The sequence below is a fragment of the Drosophila biarmipes genome, chromosome 2L (genome assembly GCF_025231255.1).
Source record: "Drosophila biarmipes strain raj3 chromosome 2L, RU_DBia_V1.1, whole genome shotgun sequence".
In the NCBI taxonomy this organism is placed as follows: domain Eukaryota; kingdom Metazoa; phylum Arthropoda; class Insecta; order Diptera; family Drosophilidae; genus Drosophila; species Drosophila biarmipes.
The window spans coordinates 10,964,961-10,988,090 of NC_066612.1; the positions used below are offsets into that span (position 1 = coordinate 10,964,961).

General features: G+C 38.9%; 10 protein-coding genes across 14 annotated transcripts in view; 2 read left to right on the forward strand and 8 right to left on the reverse strand.

The window, feature by feature from the left end:
- Positions 1–23,130, forward strand: part of LOC108032554 (uncharacterized) — a 47,790-nt gene that overhangs the window by 13,815 nt on the left and 10,845 nt on the right. For 3 of the 5 annotated variants that reach the window (XM_017106433.3, XM_017106434.3, XM_017106435.3), the window contains exon 3: positions 3,335–3,454. In XM_017106433.3, coding sequence (XP_016961922.1) covers positions 3,335–3,454 — 120 coding nt within the window. Of the gene's footprint in view, positions 1–3,334; positions 3,455–22,514; positions 23,048–23,130 lie in introns of those variants that run through there. The other 2 variants (XM_017106432.2, XM_044094478.2) reach the window with 2 other exon arrangements.
- Positions 2,153–2,826, forward strand: LOC108032561 (uncharacterized). The gene is given in 2 exon segments (XM_017106442.3): positions 2,153–2,497; positions 2,499–2,826. Coding segments are annotated over 2 exon segments (354 nt in total). The 5' UTR covers positions 2,153–2,359; the 3' UTR covers positions 2,715–2,826.
- LOC108032558 (uncharacterized) lies at positions 4,826–5,629 on the reverse strand. The gene is made up of 2 exons (XM_017106438.3): positions 5,207–5,629; positions 4,826–5,148 (listed from the first exon to the last, which is right to left on the reverse strand). Exons 1-2 carry the CDS (start codon positions 5,594–5,596, stop codon positions 4,969–4,971), a joined length of 570 nt encoding a protein of 189 aa, XP_016961927.1. The 5' UTR covers positions 5,597–5,629; the 3' UTR covers positions 4,826–4,968.
- Positions 5,802–6,442, reverse strand: LOC108032327 (uncharacterized). Its single transcript, XM_017106136.3, has 2 exons — positions 6,071–6,442; positions 5,802–5,966 (listed from the first exon to the last, which is right to left on the reverse strand). Exons 1-2 carry the CDS (start codon positions 6,392–6,394, stop codon positions 5,802–5,804), a joined length of 489 nt encoding a protein of 162 aa, XP_016961625.3. The 5' UTR covers positions 6,395–6,442.
- LOC108032328 (uncharacterized) lies at positions 6,789–7,426 on the reverse strand. The gene is made up of 2 exons (XM_017106137.3): positions 7,036–7,426; positions 6,789–6,979 (listed from the first exon to the last, which is right to left on the reverse strand). Exons 1-2 carry the CDS (start codon positions 7,411–7,413, stop codon positions 6,821–6,823), a joined length of 537 nt encoding a protein of 178 aa, XP_016961626.1. The 5' UTR covers positions 7,414–7,426; the 3' UTR covers positions 6,789–6,820.
- On the reverse strand, positions 7,841–8,469 carry LOC108032329 (uncharacterized). Its single transcript, XM_017106139.3, has 2 exons — positions 8,068–8,469; positions 7,841–8,008 (listed from the first exon to the last, which is right to left on the reverse strand). Exons 1-2 carry the CDS (start codon positions 8,467–8,469, stop codon positions 7,841–7,843), a joined length of 570 nt encoding a protein of 189 aa, XP_016961628.1.
- Positions 8,687–9,365, reverse strand: LOC108032559 (uncharacterized). Its single transcript, XM_017106439.3, has 2 exons — positions 8,943–9,365; positions 8,687–8,887 (listed from the first exon to the last, which is right to left on the reverse strand). The coding sequence occupies exons 1-2, from the start codon at positions 9,330–9,332 to the stop codon at positions 8,735–8,737; spliced, it is 543 nt and encodes a 180-aa protein (XP_016961928.1). The 5' UTR covers positions 9,333–9,365; the 3' UTR covers positions 8,687–8,734.
- LOC108032330 (uncharacterized) lies at positions 9,586–10,283 on the reverse strand. Its single transcript, XM_050885602.1, has 2 exons — positions 9,840–10,283; positions 9,586–9,784 (listed from the first exon to the last, which is right to left on the reverse strand). Exons 1-2 carry the CDS (start codon positions 10,227–10,229, stop codon positions 9,629–9,631), a joined length of 546 nt encoding a protein of 181 aa, XP_050741559.1. The 5' UTR covers positions 10,230–10,283; the 3' UTR covers positions 9,586–9,628.
- Positions 10,457–11,158, reverse strand: LOC108032331 (uncharacterized). Its single transcript, XM_050885603.1, has 2 exons — positions 10,731–11,158; positions 10,457–10,676 (listed from the first exon to the last, which is right to left on the reverse strand). The coding sequence occupies exons 1-2, from the start codon at positions 11,118–11,120 to the stop codon at positions 10,521–10,523; spliced, it is 546 nt and encodes a 181-aa protein (XP_050741560.1). The 5' UTR covers positions 11,121–11,158; the 3' UTR covers positions 10,457–10,520.
- LOC108032560 (uncharacterized) lies at positions 11,392–12,326 on the reverse strand. The gene is made up of 2 exons (XM_017106440.3): positions 11,924–12,326; positions 11,392–11,766 (listed from the first exon to the last, which is right to left on the reverse strand). Exons 1-2 carry the CDS (start codon positions 12,302–12,304, stop codon positions 11,611–11,613), a joined length of 537 nt encoding a protein of 178 aa, XP_016961929.1. The 5' UTR covers positions 12,305–12,326; the 3' UTR covers positions 11,392–11,610.

Sequence of the window (23,130 nt, forward strand, 5' to 3'; positions counted from 1 at the left end):
TTTCAGAATAAAATACCTGCGATTTCCACCAAACAGACCAAAAAAGTTGATAAAAATCTACGGACAAGCAATATAATAAGTCAAAACTAGGAACTCCTTTGAACTTTTTATGAGCTCCTCCTTTCAAACAACGTTTCCCGATTACAATATACCCGCGGGAATACCGCGTAAAAAATAGGATAAAGGAGGGCAAAATAAACGTAATGGAAATATGGCTAAGAAAATCAATAGAAAGCGATAAAGGAGATAGAAGGACAGCCACCAGGCTGCATGGAGCCGGTCGAGCACTCGCCTAATGAAGTTGTCCCTTAAATCCGAGGAAGGCACCGAAGGACCTCGGTGGCGGGGTAAAAACAAGGAAGCATGTGCCGGGGGTCCTCAGACAACAGCAGTAGCAACATCAATGCACTTAATGCTCTTGTTTGCTTAACTTTATTTGATGTCCTGGCCTTGCTTATTTTTCCCATACTCTGCGTAAGCCAAAAGCCACGCAATTTGCCATGGCTTTTGTCTTTGGCCATATGTACAAATTCAGGAAATGTAATTTCAAGACAGAAGAAAATTCCGATTAGAGGGCCACTGATTTCTGATTGCTGATTATATCTTGGGAATGCTACGCTTGGAATGCGCAGCTATTCGCTGAAGATGTGGCCCGCATTAAAGTTGAAAAATGTAATTTAATGATGTACAAGTAAAAGCATTTTTTAAATTATTTTTCAAGCCCTCAAGCTGGGGCTGGGCAAAGAGTATTTAATTATTCAGCATGTTTATACGTACTTCAAGTTTCGCTGTTATTCTCCTGGCCGGGCTTGTTATTGTTTTTCCAGCGATGACTATGTTGTTTACAAATGAACGCAGCTTACGCAGCACGAACAAGGACTTCGCCCTGCCCGCCTGCCACATGCTGACCACGGGTTCTCGTAAAAAAAAATAAAATAAAAAAAAAAAAAAAGGAAAACGAAAATGAAAAAGGAGGAGGGATTTAATAAAAACAGGACATCATTTTGCTGGTCTCGAGTGTAATGCATTTAGCGCTGCTCACTTATAAAGAAAATATTCGCTGTGCGATATGGCTTTGGCCATAGCGCTGCCCTGCACCGAACACTTGGCTTATTTTGCGGTCAAATTAATGCAGCTGCAGGAGGCAGGACAGCCAGGATGTCTGGAACTCGTTCACGGTGCATGTATTTTTAATTAATTGCAAGCCTGGCACCCCTCCTGCACCTCCTTCTTTTCCTCACCCGAATAGCATGAGTTGAGTTGGCCTGGCCATCGCATGCCGTGTCCTCCCTGTGGTCAGATACGCCCCTCGTCCTGCGCTCGTGCTGCCATGTTGCTCCTGGTTTCTTGCCTCCTCGTGTGTGAGTATTTGTGTGCAGCAACTTCTGATGCAATAATAGGTTTATTTCCACTTTTTTTGAGTATCCTGCATTGTATCGAAGCCGGAGACGTCGATATCAATTATGGAAGACGGGTATTAATTATTACTTATAACTTAAGTAATTGATTTAAATTAGCTGTTGTTTTGGCAAGTTCACTTGAGCCCTTTAAAGCAGACAAAAATGTATTGAAATTTCGTATTTAAATCAAGTTTACAAGTTTTTAAGGTTGTGTCTGTTTCTTAAATTTCATTTAATGTAGGTCTTTAGATAGAATACGCTTAGAAACTAAAGGTGGTATTTCTTTTGCCTGTTAGAAAATTTATAAAATATTTTTAAAGAGCCAAAAAGGGTTTATCAACAAAAAAATAAGAAAATCTATAGTCAATAGTCTCGATTACCATAAAACCGTTACTCAGCTGTAAAGAGTGCGAGAGAGATGAATATATGCATGCAGAAATGTGCTGTTTTCACAGCGCCACCTAGCGTCAAACACATTTTCCTTAAAGGAATTTTTAAAAACTGTAAGAGCACTTTAAAGTCGCCCAGGAACCAGTTTAAAAAACTTGTTGTTATCATCATTTTTCGCTGTATGACCGCAACCTAACGCCACCGCCGCCGTCACCAGCAGCGCTACATCATTTGCGGTTAATTGTAATTAAAGTTCAGTGGTATGCTCCAAAGCACACATGTTGTTGCCCCCCTCTCCGATGGCAAAGTTTTCTGCGTGGTGGCCACCACAAAATACCAAACCATAGGATATCCTGTGCGAGCTCAGCATTCCGTGTTGATGATGTCACAAGTAAGGCACAAAGCACAAACAATTTGAAACAATTCGATACGCAACATACACATTGTTGTCTGTCTGCCCACCAGCCAGCCCGTCTTCATGTGTAATTTTGGCAACACAAAATTTCTGTGACGACAAACGACTAGCACGACTGCTACCCTTAAAATCCTTCCCAAAAAAAAGGAAAACGATGCCGGAAACGGAAACTAAGACGCTCTGCAGCCCCAGCAATGGCCTCGACCAAGAGGACGAGGGCGACGTCATTGCAGCTGCCAATCGCCTGGTCACTCGCACCCGCAGTCCCACCCACAGGCACCCACGCCACCCACAGGCACCCACGCCACCCACAACGCCAGCGTCCGCCGCAAGGTCGTCGGGATGCCACCGGCCTTACGGCCAACCAGGAGGTGCGCCTGAAGGCCGGCGACATGCGCATGGCCCGGCTGCAGATCAGTCTCTCCCAGCTGCGCACCGAAATGGAGGAGTCGAGCAAGCAGCTCAGGGACCTCTGCAAGGCGATGCGGGTCGATGTGGATGCTGAGTAGTATTCTTCTTGGATATGTCCTTAGAATTGCTAGGGAGGATGCTTGAAATTTAGAGTAATGTAGTTTAGATGAAATTTGTCGTGATCAATAAAGTGCTGCAAAGATAATAGAACATTTTTGTTTAGATCTTTACGTATATATGGATATATTATTGGTTATTTATTTAAAATTTGTAGATAGGTAAATATTATTTCCGTTTCTTAAAAAATGTAAATGTAATAATGTAATAAAAGTCTCAAAAGCCTTTTTCAACAGGCCCTGTGTTAATTACCTACCTAATTCTATAACTTAAAAAAAAAAAACATTTTTATAACACTTTGGAAAAGCAGTAAATCATAAATAAGGTAAATTTTACGAAACATATTTAACAAAAAGTACGAAGCTCTTTTTTGGGGATATCACATAATAAACTTGTACAAATAGATTTTGAGGATACCCCAAATTAAAATCTTTTTTAAAAATCAAATGTAATAAAATAAGTTATCTGCCAAATGGGCAAAGAATACTTATTTCTAAACATCTTTTTGGGCAATACCCTAAGCCGAAAATCTTAAAATTAAACACAGCAATATTGCGGCAATCTAAAATATTTAAGAGTTTTTTAAATTTTTGTCTTGCAGGCTGGATGGATCCCAAGTCAAGTTCATTTATGAGTTCTAGCAATAAATCAAACGAAGCTCATTCGAAGCCCACCAAAAAGCACTCGGCTGTTGTTCCGCGGAGCCTACAAAGGGAGACAGGTAAATAAATTACTATATAAAGTATATAGTGCAAGTTGCATTCGTATGTTAATAAACCCCGTGAAGCCAGCTTTCTCATAATTCCCGACCCCAAATCCCCTTCGCACTTGGGAGTTCGGTTGGGGAAAGCGTGATGGCTTGATTTAAATTAAAAATTTATTGCACATTTTTTGTGCTCCACCCATCATTGCATGCCGCCGCGGTGTGTGTGTAAAAGGATAAAAATAAATACGAAAAAAATGTGCAAGTTTGTATTTAAATGTATATAGACTCGTGTGAGTGTGTATAAATTAAATTTGTGAGCGCGCAGGGCCAACAACCGGCAACATGCATGAACATGCCATGAACTCGAGTTTCCAACGCCAACGGGTTAAGGATGTCCTGGCCGGGGGAAAACTGAAAGATATGTAGGTACCACACTCGCCGGGTAGGTGGGGCAGGTACATATACACACACACTCGTTCTGGAAGGCAAAGGAGCCGGGCTGCACGGTGGGTGCTCTCCGTTGAGTTAAGGGTCTGGCGGTCTGGCACTTCAGCAACCGTTTTGATTACTCGCATGTTTTCGCGTGCAACTAAATTAGCGCACGTGTAATCAAGTTCTTTTCGCTCAAAAAACAAAAAAAAAAAAAAAACAACGAAAAAATATGGAAAATGTACATTGAAGCTTGTGTGTAGGACCTCTGAACCCCCGAATCTCCTTACTCTTTGCACAGAAAATCCCCATCCATTAACCTCTGGCCCCTCGCCTTCGGCGCTCATACTTCTGTGCGGCGTTTGTTGACGGCAGGATGTTTAAACTAAAGTAATTGATGTCCCCTTGGCTGACATATTTTACGAAAACTGCAAATTCGGCAATAAATCATTACGATTATGTTATAAAATATTCAACAGAGGGGCTAGGAGCACGGTGCATTAGGTTACATAGTTTTCCATTGTGTCTCAACTTTTCCTTAGCTATGGTCTCTACTTTTATTTGCATAGAACGACAGGAACGCACGTATAATCCATTAAAATAAAAACTTTAAGTTATTTGCTCAGAGAGGGAAAACAAATGGCAACCCGGTAGACACATTAGGAAAAATTGTTTTTATTACAAATATAGTTGCATACTTTTCGCATAAGTTATAAGCCCAGTACAGTGAACATTACGAAATATAAATCAAAGCAAGAAAACACAGAAGTTGATTTATAAATATTAATTTATTGGCTAATATCCATCAACAATGCAAAAATAACTAGCCTTGATAAGGAACAGGAAAACTGCTTTTTTGAGAAAATCAATAAACGATATCAAGTGCTAGTACAAAACATCTGTTGCACTATGAAGATGATAAAAAAAGGTAGCACATGTTGTATACCATAAAAAACAGTAGCAAGTTGCAAAGCCTTTTTGAACCAATTAACCAATATTTTCAAGAGTTATATATATATAATTTTAAAAATTAACCTCTTTACCAATGCCCAATTTTAACTTAGCAAATGCAGCCAAGTCAGTGGTTTATTTAAAATCCATTATGTAATGACCTTAAACGGATCCGTTGCAAATGGGATAATTTTTCCGGTTGCAATGACCCTTGCCCTCAGTTTCTTATTCATTATGTACTCGATCATGGATCGGAATTTTCCAAGTGGTACAAAGGAGGGGAAATCCTGCTCATCCATCGACAGGTTTTTCGCTTCATATCTTACGTGCTGCAAGAGAAAGTATGAATATTTTTGTTTTACTTCAGTGTTTCAAACGCATACTTACAGCCTTAAAGGGGCACTGAAATTTCCGATTCGAGTGCTTTTTCAAATTCTTTACGTACACGTTGAACAGTCGGTTTTTGTTGGCATGTTCCAGAATATAGCATCCGTCGAACTCGACATCGTACAGTTTCATCCTCTGCTTGCTGTTGAGCTTGTAAAAATCCAGAGCAGCGTGCACAGTAACTTCATCTACGACCCGGGTAAAAGTGTGACTCGAGTCCATGTGGGTGCGATTGTTCACCTCGTACACCTCGCAATCGAATTGCTCGTACACATCGCGGTCAAGATGAGTTATGTTAACTTGGTCAATTATAACCCGAAAGTTTCGGTCTTCGCTCCTCATACACTTGAATATGAGGGAGAAGCAGCAGATCCAAAGCCAAAAATTCATGACTGCCGTCAAAAACGTACTGTTGACTGATTTATTGCCACTGAATTTATAAAATGAAAAATAATTTTAAAAAAGCCTTTAAATGTTATGGCTCTGCTTTGCCGCTTTATTGCCCATTAAAATTTATTAATACAATTCATTTAATTAGTGCACACGGGATGCCATTAATATGGGCGGCCTTTGTGTTTTGGAAACACACATTTCGCTAACGACCCGATCGGCTACGAACTACACGACCATGGATAGTTAATTGCAGGGCTCTGCGTTTTTTAACGAAGATATTGCAATCCGATATAAAAACCAACTCTGGCGCATAGCTGGGAATCAGCTTCGAGTTGATCGTGTAATGATCTATGTAAAACCTCTTGTTCTGCAGAGAAATAAATAAATATTTTATAATATATACAAAACAAAAATATATATTAATAATCATACATTTTGTTTACATTTTTTTAAAGATGTAAACAAACTTACTTTTTTAAACGGACATTGCAGTGGAAAATTAGAAACTCGCCGCAGCTCATCGGCAATCATCTTAAGTAAATATTGTGATTGTAAGGAATCCAGGACCTGACAATAGTCCAACTCTAATGCAGTGTAGTTGGTTATGTGTGAGCCTCGTTTTAGGGAAAATACGTAATTGCCTTTGACGTCACTAACATCTTCGGACAAGGCGAACTCTGCAGAGTATGAAGACGATCCAGAACCCTTGGATGTGCGATTTAAATGACAGCTTACATTTTGCACAACCTCCGGGTAATAGGTGGCACACTTAATTTGCGTCATGTATGCTTCCATCTTGTTAAACAAATATTATTTTTAAGCTTTAATTAGTAGGTTCCTGTTAAAGCATACTTACTCTAGCCCACACACGGCCCAGAATGATGGTACACAAAATCAGGACAAGCGAAGATAAAATATCTGGAGCTTTCATTTTAGCGAATAAATAGTTTATGACTTCATCAAAATGTGAAATTTGGTTAAATCTCTATACTTTTGTGAAAACGAAAAATAAGTAATGCATTTTTGATCGGTTTTGAATTACATGGTGTATGTGTTGCTAATGGCTTTATAAAAGTAAAATTGATTTTGCTTTACATAAGCATGAAATGAGGCATACAAAAATGAAATCCGTAAAGTATTTTGTTGATTGATATTATAATAATGAGTAATTTTAAGCTTGGTTTCTCGATGACTTTATTTTAAAATATCGTCAAAATATGTTTAAAGTCTGTCTGTGACTTTTCCATGGGCTATAATACGCGATACAATCAATGTTTTGTTTAAATAAAATTCGCTTAGACATCGGAATGTTCCAGAGGGCACAGACGATGGAAATTCCTGTTCGTCCACATAGAATCCTTCCAGAGTGTAATTAAAGTTCTGAAGAAGAAATATCCTTTATTATTCTTTGTTTCTCGATTCGTTAGAATACCCACCGCTTTGAGGGGACATTGCAAGTTGGAAAATTTTCTAAAGTTCTTTGAATATATATTAAAGAATCGGTTCTTATGAGCACTTCCCATAAATAGACAGGCATCCAATCGAGCATCGTATAACTTCATTGCTGGACCACTTGCTCTTTTGTATTCCAATGCTGTCCGAATATCAACTTTGGGGACTTCGCGATTAAGCAGCATTTGACAGTTTACAATACTGCGATTATCACTTTGAACTACCTGGCAATCCAACTTTTCGATAGTCTCCTTGTTCAGAATCTTAGCGCCGACATCATCGACGATTATTTGAAAATTTTTCTGCGACGTGTTCACACATTTGAAAATAAGAAACCAGCGGATCCAAAACAAAGTTCTCATGTTGAAGGTTTATACTGCAATGCTAAAGCTCTATTTGGTGATTGAGCAAGAATACTTTGTGTAGTGACTAGCTAGAATTCGTTTTTCAATTTGTGATTACCTTTTCATACCAGCCGCCATTAATGCATGCATTTGTCATCAAATTTTCCGATTGAATTACTAGTTAACAAAAAATTAAAAAAAACACACACATCCTTATAAAGTAAAAACCTTTCTAAATAAAAATGAGTTTGTTAATTTTACATTGAATTGTTTATTCCTTTGAGTGAAATATAAGGCATGAATAATCACTATTTGGAATATGTTTATAAATAAAGTAATCAAATCCCAAGTGTTTAGGTATTTTTATTTTTAATTGTTATTTATCATTGTTATTTAACTTTGAAGGTTGTAAACAGTTTTTTTAGTAATACAAGATTGGAAAGTCTTACACATCCGCCAACTTATTGGCAATTACTTTTCCTTGCGTAGCGATTCGTAATGCTAATCGGTCTTGGGTAAAATATTCGGTAATGGTGCGAAATGTACCAAAAGGAACGAAAGGAGGAAGATCCCTCTCATCCATATGCCAGTTGGTCAAGGTATAGCTGTAATTCTAAGAAAAATTATACATTATTGTCTAAATTAAAAGCCAAATTATTGGCAGTAGCTTACCATTTTTAGGGGGCACGAGAAGTTGGCGTTTGTGTGTTTTCTAAAACTTTTTACGTAAATGTTAAACAATCCAAACCGGTGTGAAGTTCTAAGGAATTTACAAGCATCCATGCGACCATCATATAGTTTGAGTTTCTTTTTGTTGCTTGCCTTCCAAAAGTCCATAGCGGTGTGCATTAGTATATCCTCCACGTCCGACTTCAATATCATCTCACCATTAACAAAGCTCCGATTGTTGAGGTGAACGATGCGGAAATCAATATGCTCGATCAAATCACGTACCCTGTATTTCACTGAGAACTCTTCTAACTTTATTCGAAAGTTGCGTTCCTGACATTTCAAGCAGATGTGGTTGTTGAACCACAATATCCAGAACAAGGTACAAGTGGTCAACGCTTTCATTTTAATGTCACTCGACTGCGTTTAGAAGTGCTGCTTTAATGCCCCGGGGGATTTGAAAATATTCCACACTCGTATTTACATCCGGCCAATTAAGAACTCGTTGTTGGATAATAAAATAATTAGGATAGTTTTTGTAGATAAATACAATAAAAAAAACATCATTTAAAGTATAATTGCTTTCAGTATAGTGTACGCAACACGTTTGTTTTCCTTTATTTTTTAAAAATATATTAATATTAATATATTGTTTTATCGCAAGGGATTATTATTTGGTCAAAACTTTTCCACGTCCTACAAGACGTAGGCCGAGTCGTTTTTGGGTGTAAAATTCAGTAAAGGTTCGAAAAGTACCGACTGGCACAAATAGTGGTAGATCTTTTTCATCCAAAAACCAATCCACCATCTTGTAGCTGAAGTTCTGAAAAATATGTAGATCCTTACATGGGTTCATATTTAAACATTATTTAACATACCGCTTTAAATGGACATGCCAAAATAACATTAGCGTGCTTTTTGATGGTCTTTACATAAAAACTGAACAGTTTATTTGTGTTAATACTTCGAAGTAAGTCACATCCATTCAGACGAACATCATACACTTTCATATTTAATTGAGAGTTTGGTTTCCAAAAATCCATGGTGGCTCGAATGGTCATATCGTTAATTTCCCTTTTGAGAATCACCTCTGCGTTGATGTAGCTTCGGTTGTTTAATTGAGCCAAATGACATTCCACCTTCTCAAAAATATCTGTCACTTTGTACTTAATCTTAAATTCGTCAAAGAGAATTCGAATGCTGCGTTCAGCGCTACTAGCCAAGTCCATTAGGACATAAATTCCAAATATCAAATACGACGTTTTCATGACAAATGCTTATATTCTAATGGCTATTAAATTTCGCGCAGAATCCATCAACTTTTTCAGTCCATTCTGCAAGCTTTTTTAATTTAAGATGCCTCATTTTGATATTATTTTAGTAATTATTACTCTGCTATTATCTCAGTGTGGGCATTGAAGCGAAAAAAATAGACTCAAGCCATATCCCTAATATTATTATTTTTCATTTCGCAATATCGTGTTTTGCTTTTATAATATTATTTAATTTTATTCATATTTATTGTAAACAGAGGAAACCCCTTTTGAAGTGTTATTGCAAGGGCTTATTGGTTGGCCGAAACATTGCCGTGTGCCACAACACGTATTGCCAATCGCTGTCGCGTGAAATATTCAGTGAGTGTTCGAAATTTGCCAACCGGCATATAGGGTGGAAGATCATTTTCCTCCATAAACCAATCCACCATCTTGTAGCTGTAGTTCTGAAAAATATGTAGAGCCTTAGATAGGTTCACTTTTTAACGTAATTCAAAGTACCGCTTTAAATGGACATGACAAAGTAACACTAGCGTGCTTTTTGAAGGTCTTCACATACAAGTTTAAAAGTTTATTTTTGTTTATGCTTCGAAGTAGGTCACATCCATCCAGTCGAACATCATACACTTTCATATTTATTTGAGAGTTTGGTTTCCAAAAATCCATGGTGGCTCGAATGGTCATATCGTTCACTTCCCTTTTAAGTATCATCTCTGCGTTGATGTAGCTCCGATTGTTCAATTGAGACAAATGACATTCCACCTTCTCAAAAATATCTGCCACCTTGTACTTGATTGCAAATTCGTCAAAGTAAATCCGAAAGCTGCGCTCAGCGCTACTAGCCAAGTCCATTAGGACGTATATTCCACATATCAAATACGACGTTTTCATGACGAATGCTTATACTATAGTGGCGATTAGATTTCCAGTCGAATAAATAAAATTGCCTCACTCCAATTTACAAGCTTTTTTAATTTAAGATACCTGGATTTGATATTATTTTAATAATTATTACTAAACCATTATATTAATGTGATCATTGAAGCGAAGAAATTAAACTCAAGCATTACTACAATTATTTCTATTTCTCTTTTCGCAATGTAGTGTTTTGTTTGCTTAGGACTATTTAGTTTATAGTCATATTTGTTAACTGTCCCCTTTTTGCAATTTTATTGCAATGGCTCAGTGTTTGGCCAAAACATCGCCGCTTGCCACAATACGTATTCCCAAACGCTGTTGGGTGTAATATTCAGTGAGTGTTCGAAATTTGCCGACCGGCACAAAGGCCGGCAGATCATTTTCATCCAAAAACCAATTCACCATCTTGTAGCTGTAGTTCTATAAGAGATAAGGATCATTAAAATGTTGCACTCCAAGTTGAATGTAACATACCGCCTTAAGAGGACACATCAAAATAACATTGGCATGCTTTTTAAAGCTCTTCACAAATACATTAAACAGTTTATTTTGGTGAATACTTCGAAGCAATTGACAACCATCCACACGAACGTCGTACAATTTCATTTTGGCCTTGGCATTTGGTTTCCAAAACTCCATCGAAAGTCGAACGTTTATATCATTAACATCTTTCTTAAGTATCACCTCCAAGTTAATGTAGCTCCGATTATTTGATTGCGTTAAATTGGAATCCATCTTTACAAAAATGTCTGGCGCCTTATACTTGACTACGAAGTCATCGAAGTAAACTCGTATTCCGCGATTTTCGCCACATACTACGCTCATCAGGACGTATAAGCCACATATCAAATACGATGCTTTCATGACCAATGATTATACTATAATGTCGATGGACTTTCAGCAGAATCAATAAACTTTTTGGGGCTAATTTACAAGCTTTTTTAATTTAAGATGTCTAGGTTCGATAAGTTTTAATTGTTAATAGGCACTGTTGTATATAATTGGACAAATATTATAATCTTAATGTGCTCGTTCAAGCGATGGAATGAAACATAATCGTCCTCTGAAACACAATCCTCAAGACGACAATAAAAGTCCTTGATTTCTAAAATAAATCATTGAAATTTACTCTAACAGTTTTGGTAGATTTAATAAGCTAATAGCTCACGTAAATGACATATAAATTCGCATAACACATTGGTCGATTCTGTAGCTGGCCCAATTTGGCGGTAATTGTTTAATTCATCCAACCGAATCCGTAACAGAAAATCCATGCTCCACATATTGATTATTGCTTGGACTATTTGCTACATTTTTTTATTTTATTGAAAAATAAAACATTGGGTTTGTTGTGTTAACGTTTGGTGAGCAATCTTCCATCAATTTGCATGTGAGCTAATTGCTTTGATTTTTGCTGAAAAGACATTTTCATGCGATAGGTGCACTCTGGAAGCAGATCTGGTAACATTTCTTCATCGACATAGGCCCTAGTCAGGGTGTAATTAAAGTTCTAGAACAGAGGAAAAGATACTAATTAATCCCAGCAGCAGAAACTTTTGGATCAACTTAAAGGAGTTCCAAAAAGTATGCTACGATTTTTGAACATAATCAGAAAATCTTAAAATTGAAAATAAAATTCTAAAATAATTTATATTTGTTTAACTCACCGGCTTAAGTGGGCACTTGGGTTTGGTGTTGAGGAACTGCGCATAGTTATTGTAAAGCATTCTGATAAACCTGTTCTTATAGCCATTATTCAAGATGGAGCAGAAGTTCAATTTAACACTGTAGAGGCGCATTTCTGGTCGCGAAGGACGCTTGATATCCATTGACGAAACTAGTGTTAAGTCATTGACCAAACGATTAATCATCATGTTCCCGGAGATATAGCTGCGATTCGACTCCTGTTCGAGAACAGCACTTTGGGATAGGAAAAGGTCGTGATCATCGACAATGAACGAGAACCGATCCACGAACACCACATGGGCGCAAAGAAAGCAGTTGATCAGCGAACTGAAAACGAGAAGTCTAAGCTGGTGGAAAGACATTCGGAAGGCGGCTGACTTGGCCACTGGATTACCGACTGGCTTCGAACCAACTACTAATGGGGGATTCCATTGTGCTCGTAATTATGAGCTGACGGAGCAAGCCCTAATGGCTTTTTAAATGGTGTCGTCTGGTCTAAATTGCCGCAATCTCTCAATATGTCAACAATACGTATTCATATACACATAAATAATTTTTCTTGCTTCTTTTTGGGTCTTTGAGTCGCTTTCAGAAATGCAAAAAAAAAGTGTATATGCTTGCACACAAAAGTAAAATGAAAATGTTTCACATATGGAAAGATTGAGTTGAGAAGGCGGCTAAGTACATAAAAAGAGTAAAAAACGAAAGAAATCAAAAAAAGGGGAAAAGAAAGAGAAACCCTATTTTCTCGACCGTAATGTTACTCAGTATCAAATGAGATATGAAGCTTTACAGATACTTTTACAAGATACTTTGATGTTTTTTAACTGCAATTATTATACTGTCTAATTATGCTCGGGTTGCTAATCCAATTTTGTAAATTATAGGAAAACCCTAATCTATACTTTCAGTAATTACTAATTTATACAAAATTATTATTTCACATTTTGCAATAATAGTATTATCAGAGGTGCCACAAAACTCACTTCGACAGTCTATATTTAATCTGCAAAGCTTGCAGACAGGGTTTCAATGACTTGTTCCCAGGTTTTGAAGCGAGAATTCGGGTAACCAGTGACATTTTGGGAGTTCTTGGAATTTGTTCAATTATTTTATTATTTTTTGGTAAAAAGGAAAAACTTTAAAAATATTTTCCTGACAATTTCAATATCGTCAATATTTGCTGTTTAGTTCTAATCCATTTTAAATTATAAACAAATTTGTATTTTATCTTAAAGCAAGGACTATATTTTGAGTCTAAGAAAAGTAGATAGCTAAATCTTCGCATGTCGAGCACACCTTCTCCTATCTCGCCGTGTTCAGGGCTCAGAACGCGACCCCAAGGATGTCAACAGAAATGTTAATAACACCAGCCCCGCCGCCGACGAGCTGCAGCTGGAAGGATCCAAGGATGGGGCTGGCGTCGAGGATGCAGATGGGCCGGATTGCCTGGCTTGGCTCTGCCAGCCGAGGCAAAAACAGTGGCCGTAAAACAGAAAGCCAAGGCGCAGGGCGGAGTGCTGGGGAAAGTGGAGTAAAAGTAAAGACGAGCCAAAAGAGATTGGCAACGCAGGCGGCCCAGTCGAGTGTAGTTCAAACATCACACCTACCGTCTGGGATCTGGAGAGTCTCGACTCGTCTGCGGATGGTGCTGCGGTCCATATTATGTAAACATTTGCCGGGCTTCAATCTTTATTTTTTCTGCTGTGCACCCTCTCCTGTGGATCCCAGCTGGTTGCCATGGCTCCTTGCGGAGTGCGTGTGGGTGCTTGTGTTTTTTTCCTCCTTTTTCTGGCTTTGTGGACTCCTGTCTCAGAGCTCTCAATCGAAAACGTGTGCAAGTTTTTGCATCACACAACAGAAAGGCTTATATTTTTTTTTAGCTAACGAAAAACCATTTTGACACACTCAGTTTGGTAATTTATAACAGCCAGGGAATTTATATTTGTTTTTTATGATTTAAAAACTATTGTAAATTCCTCCTTCCTTATAATTCTTCTAAAGGAATTCAAAATTCCTTGAAAAGTATTTTAAAGTCCTTGGAAAGACCCTAATTTGCTAGGGAATATAGAGTTATATTTCGTGCAGTACATCAATTTCGTTAATAATTTAGGACCCTAAATCTCAAAGGGTTGATTGAAAAGCAGTATTTCTTCTATTTGCTTAACTATCGTGTAATTTGTTTGTCCAATTACCTCTTACATTTCACTTAAAATGACAAATCAATAGGTTCTGGATTCAATATGCGTGCTGAGCTGCCTGATTTCCACGACCTGTTGTTTTTCCTGGTGAAGAAAACAAACTAATTTTCCCATTTTCATATACCAATTTCCCTAAGTGACCAATTTGTCCGGGTGCAATTAACACAGACCATCCGTGCTCCTTGGGGGCCAGCCGGGGGGAAGAGACTTCTAATGGCCAGCGTGTACTTGGCAACAAACTCAAAAGATTGTTGTGTTGCATTTTAAATATCGAGGTGTATTATATTATGCAAATTTGTGCAATTTTCATTCATGCCTCCGTATATAAGTGTGTGCAAGATAGGTCGAGCTGCAAGCCGAGCGCCAGGCCTTAATTAGTCTTTGTGAGCGTGTGAGGCTCATTTCGCATGCAAATTGCAGTCGATTGGTTTCGCATTACATAATTAATAATTCATTGGAAATGCTTGTCAATCACACGCACGAGTACGCCCACCGAGGAAACCACACAAAAGACGAACCATTGGAAATCAAAGTAGAAATCCTGCGGTTATAGTAATAGGAATAGTATTAGGGTTTCCAAAGCGGACAAGGGACTGATAGACAAGATATGGAACTGTCTGAATAATGGTATCTGCAAATGCATTTTGAGCTTAGCTTGTATCTCAAAGTAAATATAACCATCTCGCCTAAATATGCTAAATCCGTTTTAGATTCCCCGGTTTGTTCAGTCTCCAAAATGGCCTCCGGTCCTCCGTGTCTATATCCAGTATCTGCGTCATTGCCGCTGCTTGGGCCTATTTGGCAATCAATAAATTTTACAGCCGAGTGCACAGGTGCTGGCTTCAACAATTTACGCATGTAATGGGCGCCTGCAGTTGCCAACAAATGGAGGTGGCAGTCGAAGAAGAAGAATTTCCCAATTTTCCAAATGGAATTTATTAACATTTTCCGATCATTTTCCGGTCATTTAACTACATTTTGTTCAAAAGACAACAAGTCTTTGGGAATTTAAATTTTCTTCTTGATTACACAAAGTTGAATGTAATATTTATTAGCCAACTATGCAGCTACAGATGTTGATAAAGCTGCTTTGCAGCTGAATATTGGGTGCCTCACCCCGTTCACGAAAATCCACCGTGTCTGCGAACACTCGTTAAAAATCACTTAAAATTCCATCATCATAAATTTGTCAAAAAATTCACTAACTTGCTCTGGGCGAAGCTTTAACGTGTCGACATTGATGCTGTCTTTTGTCTACTATCACACTCCCTTCCTCGTTTTGGGGATTAGTTTTCCGACCGCCACCACAATTGTCTTCATTTCCCCGCACAAATGTCGCTTTTGCATCTGCGGAAATCATTTTCTAAAATGGCCTGGGCAAGGTCGTAGGAAAGTTAAGTTTTCAACAATATTTCAGATTTTACTTTGCAACTTTTAAATATCAACATTTTTGCAGGCAACGGACTGATTGAGTTCTATGCATTATTTTCTTTGTGAATAACAACTTTGCATTTGCCTTAAGTCTGTAATTCTTTGGAAAAAAAATACTCTTAAGTAAAACGGAAATATTAAGCAATACTGTAGGTTTTTTTTTATTGTCGCATATTTTTTATAAAACAATCAAATAAATAAATAAACCATTTGTTTGAACTACCCATGTTCCTCAACTTTGCAGTAAAACTTATGTAAAAACGCAACTAAAAAAATACTTTCTTTAAATCTTTTTTCTGACATTTTGCACTCGCTGTGTATCCAGTCTAAAAAAATACTCCGTACATGAAGCACGAGCGCTGCCAAAGCTGAAAAACTTCTTCAAGACAAATGAGCTTTCCTTTAAGACCGCTCGCCGTCTAAGTTTTCTTATGACAACCTTTAGTTTATTACTTTTGGTTTATGTTTTCGTCAGTTGGCCGAATGTTTTATTTTAGCGGCCGCCGCAACAGCAGGGGGCAACTTCCATGGAGCACCGCCACATGCCCCAGAGTTAACAGCTTTTTGTGGCAAGGTCTCTTTGGCCCTGGCTCCATGGTGACTTCAATTTTTGGCAACAAAACGCAGCTAAAACCTGCTGCAACGGCAAAAATTGGGGGGTAAAAGAACAAAAAAAAACGAGAAAAAATCACCCAAGGCAAAAAAGCAATAACAAAATATTATTATCAGAATCATTCATCATGTGGCTGCAGGCAATAAATTCTGGGCTAGCTCCCAAATGCAACAACAACCATAATGCCAGGGCCCCGCGAAGAAGAACTACAATTATTGTGGCAACTGTAGGTAGGTGGGTGGGTAGGTAGGTACACACCGAGCCCGGGCTTTTGGCTAACTGTTAATAAATCGCAGTGGCAGATATCAGCCAACAGTTAGCACAGTTAGCTGTGGCCCAACAGCAGCTGGCGATGTGGCGCCGCCCCCTCCCCCAAAGCTCCACCCCCTGGCACCGCCCAACGCCCCAGCTGAAACCCTGAAACCCACCGCAGACGCATAAAAGTTCGGGGGCTTTAGCCCCGAAACGAACTTTAACTTTAAGCGAGGCGTGGCCGGGGCTATAAAGCATTAACATAAAACTCCCAAAAATACAAAAGACGATGGGGCGAAAGGAGGCGAAATGAAAATAGTTACTGCGAAGAATTTCCCCTGCCCTCACATCGGGAGGCAGTCAGCTGCTCAGCCAAGCCGTAAATTTGCGCATTACTTAAACGGTCTCCATCCATTCCGGAGGCCAAAAGACAATTCAGAAAATGGGCGGTACTAAGATTAAAGATCCCAGGGAAATTTATTTATTTCACTGTTTACTCAGTTTGTTGTGGGGTGTTTAAAAGGGTGTGCTAAAATAGTTTATGGTAATATGGTAATATATACATTTTTTTAATAAAATAAATATTTAAAAAATTCGTAACAAGTATAAAATAAAACACAAAGCACGTTTATATTTGTATTTTGTATAAATAATAGTATAGTATAATTCTTTGTTTAAAGCTACAGAAATGCATACAAAACGATAACGAAACTTAAAGGCGGTAAAGGCAGAAATTTAAAGATAAGAACATTCCATATAAAGCACACTTTTCTTTGTTCATGAACGAGTTTGCCCACTTTTATTTTTACTAATGAAAAATATTAAACAAACAACAAGAATATTTACAACTACCTGCTTAGTCTTAACTAACCTTTGGATATTAGATCCAATTACCATCGGTTTTAGAATAGCCTACCCATAATCTTTTTATAGCACTTGGTTTCCTTTTATTCGCCACTGTCTCCCATTTAGCAAATTGATTTCGTTCTTCCACTTCCTCGCTGCCCAGTACCGTTCTCATTTGTAATCATTATTATGGTCAAAGTAAACGAAATCGTCATCTCCAACGTCCCCAGCATTATAATCATTTCCATGGTGCACTCGTAGTTCGAGGGAAATGCATTTCCCTTCCCCATTTCCCAGCCCCACCGCGGATTCTCGCTCATCGTTATTCTCTTTGCCACTTGTTTGATAAATAATTGTCCGTCGTTTAGTGCAGGTACACATACACTGTAAACATGCAAAGTTAAGAGCACATTGTATACACTATATATTCTCGTGCCAGCGCAGTCCGGCGGGTGACCACATGCTGGGCCCCGCCGATAGTGCCAGGCCCCTCGTCCATCTTGGCTAACGGCGTCGGGAAACCGCATAGCCATAGTAGCCATAAGCTAGGCCATGTACTTTGAAAGCCCCTCGCTGAGCCCTGACCACATCATCGAATGCAAAATGCGAAATGCAAAATGCAGAATGCAGAATGCGAAATTCGAAATGCAGAAGCGGCGTAATTGCCACCGCACCAGAGACCCAAAGCTGAAACCAATAAACCAGCACACGTCGATTAGTTGCACATGAGTGCGGCAACATCGGGTCTGGTCAGGTGGTCGGAGTCCGCCCCTCCGGACTTCGCCTTCGCCTCTGCGGCTGCTGCCAAGACTGACGGCCGACGAAAGTACGGACAGTAAGTCCATTTAAGCCACGTCTTAGGAACGCCGGCTTTTGGCCATAACACTTATCAGGGCGACATGCAGCAGCTATAAAGGTTTTCCTCGTAGAACTTCTATTAACAGGGGGTATCTGAAATATCCTTTTCAACTGGCATTTAATTCTTTTTAATTTACTAATGGCATTCTTTAGCTGCGTGCCCTGAATATAAAATACGCGGTTTCAAGGCAGGGAACTTTATTACAAAATATGTGGCATGCCATAAGTCTTAATTTTTGGCTTGCTTTAAAATAATATATTTCCTGCGAATTTACAATATATATATATTTACAATATTTGCTTTAAAGGACCTCTAGTTCTTAAGATACTAGTTCTTGTGGGACTAAGAATATTATTTTTTGATTAATCCCATTAAGTATATGATCTTTCTTTTTCTTTTAACTGAATTTAAAACTTACTTTACTTTTAAAAATTTACTTTTAATTTTTAATTTTTTTTAATTTAAAACAAAAGTGTCATAAAATTCACATTTTAAAAAATTCTGCCAAATTTTTTTTATTGTATATATAACATATAAGCAATTTATCTTTTTATGTACACAGAAATACTTGATAACTAACTTTGTTAGGATAAGAAATGATTCACTTCATTTGATTCAATTAGCACAATGGTTCTAATTTTATAAAGATTTAAAATGATCATGTTGATTTTTATTGTCGGATTGTTCGTTTTTGTACCCCTGGCAAACAAATGAGTGGTACAGAAAAACTTTTTGACCCACGTTAACCCGAGCTTTTGACCCTACTGTCCGGCAGTGTCGCCGCTGTCTTTTGAAAAACGAGAGGAGGAGGTGGATTCCATGGGGCCGGGGGCATGGACTGCCAATATTTGCGTAACAGAGGCGGCTTATGGGCATGACGCTCCACCGCCCCATAGTCAGTCTATATGGCCAACCGAACCCAACTAACCTAACCGGCGATTGCTCATTTGCTATCAACGAGGAGCGCCTTCACCGCATTCCATGCGACGGAGCAGAGAACGGCCATGAATTTTGCATTTTCAGTTTGCGTGTATTTTTAGCTGGGTCCGCTGCTGGGCAGGCCTGTGATTCATCAAAAGAGCGGCGACAGCTGACAGGCCGACAGCTACGCATAGAAATGAATTATACAAAAAGTGGGCAGACAATGGGCCGAGCGACCGCCTGCCTCACCCTTGGGGAAACACCTGAGGCGGCGGCTGGGACGACGCGAATCGCCTACGATTATTTTTTATTAGTTGAACTCCCAAACCAGCTGACAAAAGCCAACGAACGCTGGCCACAAGAACCAACTTGGAATATAGATAAAAAGCAAACCGAACATGATATGCTCTTTTTGGTAAAACTTGGATACGAGTCTTCGAGATGTCATTTGAAGGTCCTGTAAAATCAAAGATACAATACTGCAAATATTCAAGTTTTTCCTGGTTTATGACTTGTAATTCTCATTGAAAATGTTATTTAATATTAATATAACATTTAGTTGTTATAGGGTTATAAGGACTTACTGGAATTCTTACGCGAACTTTGAGTCAATATAAAAATTCAAATTATATTTTGGTAAAACCTAGATAAATATCGACCAGATGTTATATTCAAGGTAATTCTTGAATTTCAGTTCAAAGATACAATATTACTATAACAATTCAATTTCTTTTCTGATTTCTTACATTGTATAGTCATACCTATTCATTAGTAACAGAGATTTCTACTTATTTTTGCTTAAACCTGAATTTTTTTGTAGTAATTTCTTAAAATAGTAGATAAATTGGCTTATGAGGTCTTTACTGGAATTCTTACATAATTATGTATGTGCATTTTACCCCATATTTCCTTATTTCAACAAATTGCTGCGTACATCAGTTCTATACGGCAATTATTCATTTGTTTGAGGTTGTCGATATGATGCATTCAAGGTTAAATCTAAAGTATATTATATGAACATGCAATTATTTCGATTTGGAAATCAAGCTTGCGTCATGGTCGATGCCTGAATACTCTCTTCTTAAAAAGTGTCGTAGCATACAATAAATCATTAAGGACTAACAGCTGGTGCTTAGAAAATTCTGACAAAACTTGAAAAACACAAGTGTTTCAAAGGGGGGAACATGATGAACACCCCGGATACAAAAGAGTCCGCACACATTTTATTTTATAGCATTTTCACATCTGCTTCCGACTATTAGTACTTCTGTGCTGTACATACAAATATACATATGTATTGTGAGTGTTTACATATGTACAGCATTTTTGCAGATCGTTCAACTTAATTTTGATAGTTTCAATAGAAAAAGCTTGGCATAGCAACCCCGAAAAATCATACATTGTAGATCGTTTGTTATGCCCCGTCATGCTTCCCTAAATACCAGCTTAAATACATACATATATAAGTACACAGTAAAAAATTTCAACGCGAAAAACTGTTTTTTTCTTTTGCTTCAGTGAACATTTTTTAACAAACACTTTGAAATCACCTTGCCTTAAAGTATTTGCATTTGTTTATTTCAAAGTATTACCTTATATGCTTTAATATACTAGCATACATATATATGCATATATTTAAAACAATTTTTTCTGTGTACGTAGAATCACATGCCCAAACTTTTGCAACACTTTTTTTTAGGTTTTTTGGCTTGCTGCCTTCTGGCATTTTCATCGGTCGGTCGAATGGTTTGCCAACATTATAACAAAGTTATGATACTCTTTCCTGGGAAAGCACATAAAAAGAGGCAGGCAACGAAGAGAAAACAAAACGGCAAATATAGCAAAATACCAACCAAAACCGAAAACGTGATGAACAATGAGTGCCATGTGTGAGGGAACAGTGGCGGGTCCTAGGGGGTTTATTATTGATTCTCCATTAAAAATAATTAAGATACTATGAGCATTACTCTTTATATTATTGCTCAGCTAAGTATCGACAATTTGTAGGGTCACACTTTTTTATCACAAGGTTTCAAGTAAAAAAATTTTGATTTTAAAGATTTCGTTTTCAAAAATTAAACAAAATTCTTAAATTTTTCAGGTAATCAGAGGGTATATTTTTATCTCAGAAAATTAAAAAAAAAAAAATTTTTACATTGGTCTCCTACAAAAAAAGAAATGAACTTATCATCAAATCAAGCTTTTATTTTAGGGAAATACTTTTCTAAACCCCCTCAGTCAATTATCAGTGGACTGCTATGAGAGTGCTAAAGCTGCCACCCGCTCTATGCCCATCTCTCTTTCTCCCCCATCCCCCTCGCTCACTCTTCTAACAACCTCGCCGATTACGTTGTCGCATAACGTTTGAAGATGACGCGCGATTGTTGTTTTTGCTTGCCAGTGCCAGACGAACTGGCTCTGCTTTCTACGCCGTTGCAGGCGAAGTGGGTGGGGCTGGGGCATGGGCGGGGGGTGGCGAAGTGGGCGGCGGGCGGTCGACGTCTGAAAAGGTGCGGCGACATTGAACAAGGCAACGAACGGGCAAAAGAGCGAGGGAGAGAGAAAGAGAAAGGTAGAGCGCGAGCTGACTTTTCTGATAACGTCGTCATCGTCATCGCAATTTTAATTTATGCGCAACACACGCACAGCTAGCTCACACAAACAAACGCACAGCAACCATCTCAATTGCGATGGAGATTTTTTTTTGTAAAGCTCAACATCTTTTTTACACATTTCGCAATTGTTGTTGTTACACTCGGGAGTAGGGGTACACGAACTCTATAAAAAAGTTTGCACAGTCGGGTCTTCTATTGATCATTTGAGCTAATGAGAGGACACATTTTTTTCCGGCAATTAGCTTGCAAATATTTTTTAATTGTTTAATAAAAACGGCTTAGACTGCATGCTGGCTTTTAGATTTTTTTCTAATTTACTAAAAGTTTTAACATTTTAAAGTTTAATACAGTGAGTTAGAAAAAGTTCAGAGTTGGGCTATCAACAAAATAACTTTTGGCTTAGTCACTTTTAAGTGCATATTTCATCAGTCGTATTTGTTATATTTGTTTTTCTGTTTTTTTGTATAAATTCTTGTGAAATAATAATGATTCATATATTTGTACTATAACAAAGCCCTGAACCTGAACTGGCACACTAGCCTGTAGTATACGACTCGAACGAAAATCAATAAATAAGTAGGTATTGGATAAGAACTTAGCAATATTTGCCAAACCAAATCGAGCAGCTAGGTAAATATTGTTTATAAAGAAGGCAGGCAGCTCGGTAATTGTGAGAGTGTCCAGCTGTCAGATTTGGGCCACTGTGCCGCCGCTCGCTTATGTAAACGCTGCCCACTGTGCGCGCTTTTGCGCTCTCCCGTCTCTCTCTCGCACGCTCTCACGCTTTTCTCTCTCTCGCCATGGCCCTCGCTCGCCATCGCTCTCTCGTTACAGCAGCAGCAACGATCGCGGAGAGCGCTACTGCAGTTGGACAACAAGGCGGCTGCTCGCCTGCTCGCTGCTCATTTGGCCGCTGAAAACCGACATCGCGAGACGCATAGCGTTGGGATTATTCGTTTCGACGGCGGCGACGCGTCGCGCTCGTTGCAGTGGCGCACTCTTTTTTTCGGTTTGATTGATTGCGATTATGAACGAGACCTTCAAGCTGTCCGGCATCGGAATGCAGCGCAGCAATATCGAGCTCGAGCGGCAGCGGCACCTGGCTAATTGGCTGGTGAAGAGCTCTCCGCACATGGCGGCCGCAGCGGCGGTGGCGGCAGGCACAACAACAACAGCAGCAGCAACAACTGCATCCACACCCACAACGGCGGCGGCAACAACAACAGCGAGCACAAATAATCCTGGCTCCACGACAGTGGGAGGAGCAGGCGCAGGCACAGTGGGCGGCAGCGGGGCCGCCACAGCAGCAGCAGCAGCAGGCGCACCCAGCAACAGCGTCGCAGCTGCAGCAGCAGCTGCATGTAACGGTAAGCTCAGAGCGCACGGTGTGTGGGAAAAGGGGGAGGTGGCGGCAGCGGGAGCAGGAGACAAGGCACGCGCTCCAAACAAG